The following is an 8,195-nucleotide window of genomic DNA, read 5'->3' as shown; positions in this document are numbered from 1 at the left end:
ATGAACTTTGCAGTTTTCAACTCATTGTATAATTGAATACTAATCAGCAAAGCACAATCTCTCTGCATTCTTTAGGGGCATAAATGCACTAGTAAACATAAATAATAATCACAATACTTCTACTTTGACATTTTTGGTTTTATTTATTAGGCGCGGCAGCATTTTATTAACAGCAATAGCGTCTGGTTGAATTTGTTTTTGGTGTCTGATATACATCCAGATTATCCTGTGTATCATTTCCGGGTCAAAAAATGCTACATTTCTTACAGTACTTGCAAAAGAAAAATGAAGGAAGAAAACATGAGAGTCTGTAGAAAGTGCCAAGCCACAGAAACTTATACCAAGTCCCTTTGGATAATGTTACGTTGGCGTCAATAAAATGTTTTTTTTCTTGCAGTTAATTTTTTTGATGCTGTAAACATTTTAAATGGCACACATAATTATGCTGAGATGGGAAGTAAATGGTAATGTGATAAACATTGATAGTGCAGACTATTGTCTATTATTTATAATAACTTTGCTGAATAGAATGTGAATATGTGTGTTTCCGAAGATGATTCCAAAATACTGTCTTTTGATTCTGTGCATCCAAAGACTTGCCATTAAAAGTTTTAAGAATTACTGTTGGGTATTCTGTCCTAAACCAGCAGTTTGTCAGCACCAGACTGTTGTGTCATACATGATATATTAAATAAACAGGGACAATTTAATTTGTTAATCTGAGTGTTATTCCTTTTATTGCAACTGTGTGTGCTTTCGTGTATACCATAACCCTCAGATACTGCTACCACCGTCAATATATTAATCACTGATAATAATAATAATAATAATAATAATAATAATAATAATAATAATAATAATAATATAATAATATAGTAAAATATTTATATAATTCATAATTATAATACAATAGTATATTTTGTCATATATATATATATATATATATATATATATATATATATATATATAAAGATAATATAAAAGCTATATGCAAATTATTGTAAAATTTTTATTTTAGACATAATTTAAGTTAAAAAATATGTTTTACATACATAAGAAATAAAAAAAAACAACATCCTTTAAACACGTGAAAGCTAAAGCATGCAACAAATAAATAATATATTTTAAATATGATTAATAAAATAATTTGTTGGTTTATAAATTAAATGTACTTCAGAACAATCACATTTGACACAAAAAGAAATATGGCTGTTTGCCATTTACAGATGTATTGGTAGAGTATAATATATATGGTATTAGAGTGCTGTAAAAAATACTAGTAAAAATCGCATTTAAACAAAAACATGACTAACACTGACAGTAACAGTTTCAGACAAACAGATCTGAAGTTTCTACTTATAGCGTTACTGTGAACTGATGAAATATTCCAATACGAGTTTTAACTTTTGATGAATACAGACACTAAAACTGGTCTGAACTCTACTGCCATCCCTCAGTCTTCCATGTACGTGTACATTTTGCAAAGCACATTGACAAATAAATACATGATAGACACATAAATAAACACTCTGATAAACAAGCAAGTGGTTAAATCGGTAATCTGTGAGGGTGACTTCAGATTATTTCTGTTCCTCTCAATTTCCACTGCAGTCTTCAGACCTGAGAGCTGCAATAAACAAAATAAACATGCATAAATATACCTTCTTCTATTGTATGTGATAGTCACTGAAACTGAAAAGGTTAAAAGCCTGATATAATAATACCTTAACTGAGATACTGCAGTAGCTGCTCTTCAGTTCAATTTGCCTGTCATAGACATATTGTATGCATTCTATGTAACGTAATGTATGCCAACTAGAAATATAGAGCTGCATCTACAGAATATCAAGCAACTACTAAAAAGAAGCACTATCTAAAGACGTTGAGGTGGTTTTCAAAGATTGTAAATTACTAGGATAAGAAAAAAAAAACGCTTAGCAGCTTTTTTACTTTACATTTTAGAAAAAAAAAAACTGAATTCATGCATACTCAGTCTATAGTTAGTAAAAATAAATAACAAACAATAATTACCTTTCTAAGATTCTCTCAATAACTATCTTGACCCAACGAGCATTTGGGTCCAAGCAAATATGATGACCAGATTTCATAGTAGCACTACAAAAAACAAACAAAAAACCCCCAAAACATTAAAACACACATGTAATAAGGTACAGCGCAGTCACATTAATAAAATGCATTTATTTAGACATGCATTTCTAGAATGTTGCTTTGGAAGTCACTGGACCACCCAAAGTGACTTTCTCATTTGTAAAGTGGATATTTACTTTATTTGATGCCACAAAAACAACATAAACCCAACTGCATCCCATATATCGTTTATTATTATTAAATACTATAGTAAAAGAGTGGCGTTCAGCTTAAGAAACACTCACATGACTTCAGCATCCTTGCAGTGCGGTCCACTGGGGAAGAGCTCTACATTCTGGATCTGCCTAGGATGGATGAATCTGGATTCTTTTTCAATGCACTGACAACGAAGCTCCAGTCCAATGCTTTTCAAAGACATCCCTGTAGATATAACATTGCCAGTGAAGAAGAAGAAGAAGAAGAAGAAGAAGAAGAAGAAGAAGAAGAAGAAGAAGAAGAAGAAGAAGAAGAAGATCAGTTTATCTTCGACTTTTCTTTTAAATATTATTATTATTATTATTATTATTATTATTATTATTATTATTATTATTATTATTATTACTGGTGACAAACTGTAATTTTAGCATACAATTAATACATCACCTGTGTAACAAAACTCATCATCTGTTTTATATTATAATAACAACACATTTAACAGGCACACTATAGAATAACTGAATGCCACCACTCTTTCCATTCTATAAACTTTGTAATATTAGTTACACCAAACAGTCTTACCTTCAGAAACAGCAGCAAGAGCCAGGCAGAGAATGACAACGGGTCCTGTAATTTTGCAGTTCATGGTTTGCTTGAGCTTCTTTGCTTGTTGAATACTGTACTTGATTCTGAGTTGAAACGCTCTGCTTTGAGCTCTCGAGTTTGATGCTACCGCTGTCTAGTGAGCTCACACACTTATACCATGAGCCTGGAAGTGACTCATTAGTAAATAAGAACTAGAATTCTTTTATTTTGTAAGATGCATGAAGCATCTCCTGTGTTATTTGTGCTGACAGTTATCTTTCATGAGTTTGCATTTTTTAGAATTTATTAATCAGCAATTTCATGTAAGAATTTTTTTTAATCAATATGATATATTTGGTTAAAAAGAGTGTTTCTGTGGGTGTTTCAGTTTTGTACATTTTTTGTTTAAAATGTAATTTAAAACGTGTGAATGTAAAACTAAATGTAAAGTAATAGTGCAAACCATCCAAAACAATGCTGCACACACTATGAAATGGATATATGATTGTGTATTGTTTCTGCTTATTTTTGTATATAAGATCATACAGACAGTATATGCTCAATACTGTATCTAAAAAAACAGATGTAAAAAATATATTGTTGCTAATTCTCTAAGTTTACAAATGATTAATTTAACGGCATTTTAGAGAGACAAATTAATAAAATATTATATTTGAACAGTGAATATTTTTTAACTTGCTGTAATTTGGATCCACAATGACAGTAGGTATGCTGATAGGAGGCTTTCGCTTTAATATGGAACAAAATATATGTCATGATTTATGATTCACAATGTCACTAAAAAAATGTAAATGATGTGATTACAGGGCAGTGGCATTCTGCGGATGAGATATTAAATCACTGTCCTATTGTAAGTGACTCTGCATAATTCACAGTTCACAGCCTACCTCTGTAAAGCGCTTTGTGATGATGGTCCACTATGGAAGGTGCCATATAAAAATAAAGATATTTTATATTATTACTATGTAGTGGTGAAAGACCTCCAATGACCATTTCGATTTTTTATTTTTCATTGGGTTAGGGGTTTGACTTAAAGCTTAACACAAATCCTTGTGAAAACTAAAACAGTTACTCACTGTCAGTTAGCTATTAATTTAAAATAAGTATTCAAACTTTCATGATGACAATAAAATATACTCCCGGTCACGATGAAGTAAGATTAAAGATTTGATATGAATGTGTGGAATATGGGAATTTGATTTGTTCAAATTTGATTTGCAAATTGTCAAGGCCATCTATTAATCCAACACATTTAAAACACATTTTGCTTGTATTGCCTAAAGGGTGATTAGGCTTCAAATGTCCTTTTTGTACCTTTCCATTATCTTTCTTACAATGTTTCCTTCTGAGTGGCTCTGAGTTCTGCTGCTCTAATATTTCATTTTAATATTTGTTTTCTCTGTATCAGAATCCAACTGGCATTGAGTTTGTTTTTATTCCAAAGAAATCACTTGAAGTATCCCTTCCTTGTCTATGTGAACTTGTATAGAGCAGTTGGAATCAACATATTTGACCGTAAACATAATAAACAGGGAATATTACATTGTATCCCATTTGAACTACTTACTGTACCCGACCAATGTGTCAAAAACTTGTGCTTCAGTCATCTTATTCTCTACTAGTTGTTTATTTAACAAATGAAGCATGGTGATTGTCAGGTTAATTTGTGTAACAAGTCACTGTGGGATTTCCTTTCTATTTGCAGTACAGCCTCATTTTTTGAGATCGATGATGTCAGTAATTTAGTTCACTTATTCCAATGGTCTAGCAAGCTGGATCCAGATCACAAGTCCATCTTTAACTTCTTCAAACTGGTCCTCTAACTCCCAGTGATATTCTGTGATAGGCTGTTGGAACAAAATTGTCATTCAGTGACGTAATTCTTTGGCAATAGAAAATAAAATTGAATCACCAGTGATAGAAAGGGGAAGTATACACAAGCGCTGTGACCCCTTTCCCTTTTTTTGGGTTTTTTTTTAACCATTTTTACATTTTTTAAAATGTTTGTTGTTTTTATTTATTTTTGGGGTTTTGTGGGTTTCTTTAATTTGAGATGCATGGCTACTGTAGTGATCCAGCAATGGGGTTACTAAATAAAGTACCCCAGGAGTCAACATTTTGGATCCAAACATAGCCCTTGACCTTCCCCTGGATAAAAGAGGAGGCCATGCAAAGTTTGGTTGCACTAGCTCCTGCGGGGTCCGCATGCATAAAGGAACAGACAGACAAACTTTCTTCTTTACATATTAAGATTACATTTTGCATATATCTTAATAATCGCTTCATTAAATTAATTCATTAAATTTGGTCATTCTTGTTGTATGCTCTTCTATACATACTGCACTGATGATATAAGTAATTTTCATCCATTTTTTTTATCGTACTGATAGCTTGAATTTACAGCCGTGGTGGAGGATGTATGATACTGACAAGGACACTGGTCTTAATCAAAAACACTTCCTTGATGGCACCACTTTAAAACTTGAATGCACTGTTGGTGGAAAGAAAGTTAAACAACTCAATAGATTAGAAAACCCAAAGCAATGAGGCGATTGGTGGTGAACTAAGAAGTAACTCCTGAGACTTTAGGTCAAACCATAGCAAACAATTTACTGTGACTGCACAAGCAGCACACACTCACAGCAGACCTGTTCATATTTTATAAGGGGACATTTAAATAAGATAAATGCACCAGTACACTGAGATTATCATCTCTCCTCCTCTCCAGATGAATGTTGGATATTGTCTTTAAAAGCACAGCGCCCCCTCTCCATCACACCAGCTGCAGGCTAATTTTAGCCACAACATGCACTTGTGATTATATCAGAAGAAATGTCCGTACAGTGTGCAGTCTATTTTGAATGACTTTAATTGACTTGTTCTTCGCTTATTATTATTGTCCTATGTATTTTTTATTAATATTTACTAACCTCATTAAATGTATACATTGATATATAAAGTGTCATATTGGATGCATCTTTCTTTTGCTTTTTGCTGTAAACCTGTCCTGTTTTTGTAGGATACATTGTTTTTAATACTCATGTACTGTAATATGGGGAGAATATACAGTATTTACAATATACAGAGTTGCCAATAAGTACTCACATCCTCTAATCATTCCAATGGTCTTCTCCTGAGTAGGATTTGATAAATTGTTTTAACAGTGCTGTGGAGACTTCAAGGTTCTTGGTTCTAAGTCTGTTTCTAATTCTGTGTCATAACAATGACTGATGGGTCAAATTGTATTAATCTGGTGAGAAGAGTGCCATAAAATGCCCTCTAGAATGTGAAAAAACAGGCTGTAATAAATCAAAAGTTTGAAACAAATTTTACTAATGATGCACTTAATACTTATGAGCCAGGCTTTACTAAATACGTGGTTGCTCATTTTTCTGACTAATGATAAGTATATATATACTATACTAAACTTCAGTGTCTTTAATTTATTTTTCATATCTACCGAAAAAACAGAGTTAACATATCCTGGAGCACAGCCCAGCTAAGCCACTGCTGGCATAGCTACATGGGTCATATAAGAGTTATTAACAAAAACAAAAACCCCAAAAAACCAAAAAAAAAAAACCAAACACATTTCTCAGTTCTTACAAGGAAAAAAAAAAGCAACAGAGAATGATATTTAGGTATGAGTAATGGTTACGTGTGAACTATATTGTGCAGTACATGATTAAACTGTTAGATTAATCAATTAGGAAACCACATGGTGTAATGTGAGACAGTCATCATGAATGTGACAAAGGTTAACACAAAAAAATTCTATGCTGCATGACAATTTTCCATTGTTTATATGTTACCTTATTTCATATCTGCAGTTTCTATAGGATATTGTCATATTTAGAGAACAGTAACAACATATTATAACTTTGTTTCATTTTTTTTAAAGCAACAAATGTTTTAGATACTACATTGAAATTGTTTTTGTCATTAATGTCAAAAAACGTGTTCTTTGCTTATTTGAAAATATTTTTGATTCTTTTCACAACAAGGGCATTAGATAAAGAAGGTTAGCTAAAGGAAAAGGTATACATTTACATAACTTTCAATTTATAAAATATATGCTGCCCACTTAAATGCACTGATGCAACTTTATGAATCCAATTTATGAAAGTGTATCTGGGGTTACAGAAATTACTTAACATCGAGTTTGTTTCATATTTGCTTTACACTTGGTAACTTCATCTCATTGACTGTGGTCACTTTTCTAAAGACGATATCAATAAAAAGAGTACATTGAGAGACCATGGATACAAGGCCAATAATGGCTGTTAAAGGAGCTGGGGGTACAGAATTCTCTAGTCCTGTGACTTAGTTTTTAAAACAATATTTAAGCAATGAGATCACTACAGGTTCTCATTCCAGGGAAGTCCAATGCATAAGCACTGGAAATTATTAACCACTTTTGAACATTGCAATCATAGGAAATGTGTCACATGCTTAGTTGGTCCTAGTTTAAGAAAAAAAAAAAATCATGTTTAAACCGAATAAAGCCTGATTTCTTCCTACTAAATGATTCAACATGAAAATGGTAACAACACTTTTTGGTGCTTGTGGCAAAGTGGTTGATAGTGTACAGGTGCAGGTGATCAATGCTGTGCTGTTGTAGGTTTGTGCTGGTCTTTGGTGACAGCTCTGGAACGTGTTAGCTGTCTAGTGATAGTAAACAACAAATAGACAGAACAAACAAACACTGACGATACGGATATACAAAACACAGGTCCTTCCGGGTCACTTTTCATAAACCAAAATGAAGAAACAGATAACAACGCTTGGAATCCCTATTGATACCGTCACTTACTTTTGGTAAACATTTGCAGCCGCTCCTCCAGTCCGCGGCTGCCACATCATTTCCCTTCTGGGTCAATGAGTTAGTGTACCGAAGCTCCGTCTCTTTTCTACATGAATGACTTCCTTTCAACCCTCGGAACGAAGTGTCAGGTCAAGTAGTCCAGAGCAGTCTGTTCTCATTACTTAGCGTCACAGAATTAACAGAATTACCACCAAGAGTCATTGTCTTTCTGTCACAGTGCTACATTTTAATTTAAAAAAAGCCTTTTTTTCAACTAGAATCAGTATTGCGATATTTGGAAGCACTGTAGGCATAAACCCATTTGTACTTTTTTCAGGAATAGGAGTTTTCTATTGAATTTTCTTTTAATTGCTGGTTTACTATTGTGAACACTATGGGGCTTGTAACAGGGCGAGCAGCCCTGTACAGTGTTAGTTTTTAGCACGGGGTCTCCCCCTCCGCCCCTGTATCATGTTATTTT

The 8,195-nt window shown here is 33.0% G+C and overlaps 1 protein-coding gene across 1 annotated transcript; it reads right to left on the bottom strand.

Moving 5' to 3' along the window:
- Positions 1-1,153: 1,153 nt before the first annotated feature.
- Positions 1,154-3,035, bottom strand: LOC121322157 (interleukin-8-like). Its single transcript, XM_041261720.1, has 4 exons — positions 2,887-3,035; positions 2,394-2,529; positions 2,032-2,115; positions 1,154-1,627 (listed from the first exon to the last, which is right to left on the bottom strand). The coding sequence occupies exons 1-4, from the start codon at positions 2,948-2,950 to the stop codon at positions 1,615-1,617; spliced, it is 297 nt and encodes a 98-aa protein (XP_041117654.1). The 5' UTR covers positions 2,951-3,035; the 3' UTR covers positions 1,154-1,614.
- Between the last annotated feature and the right edge of the window lie 5,160 nt (positions 3,036-8,195).

The sequence above is a fragment of the Polyodon spathula genome, chromosome 1, assembly GCF_017654505.1.
Source record: "Polyodon spathula isolate WHYD16114869_AA chromosome 1, ASM1765450v1, whole genome shotgun sequence".
Taxonomy (NCBI): Eukaryota; Metazoa; Chordata; class Actinopteri; order Acipenseriformes; family Polyodontidae; genus Polyodon; species Polyodon spathula.
The sequence above is the reverse complement of the archived record's forward strand: the minus strand, read 5'-3'. Positions and strand labels throughout refer to the sequence as shown.

Excerpts from the sequence above, each read along its gene's own strand:
- LOC121322157 (XM_041261720.1), bottom strand. The coding sequence starts at position 2,950 with ATGAACTGCAAAATTACAGGACCCGTTGTCATTCTCTGCCTGGCTCTT. Across the intron at positions 2,530-2,886 it reads TCTTGCTGCTGTTTCTGAAG|GGATGTCTTTGAAAAGCATT; the intron begins GTAAGACTGTTT and ends TTATATCTACAG. Across the intron at positions 2,116-2,393 it reads TGCAAGGATGCTGAAGTCAT|TGCTACTATGAAATCTGGTC; the intron begins GTGAGTGTTTCT and ends TGTTTTTTGTAG.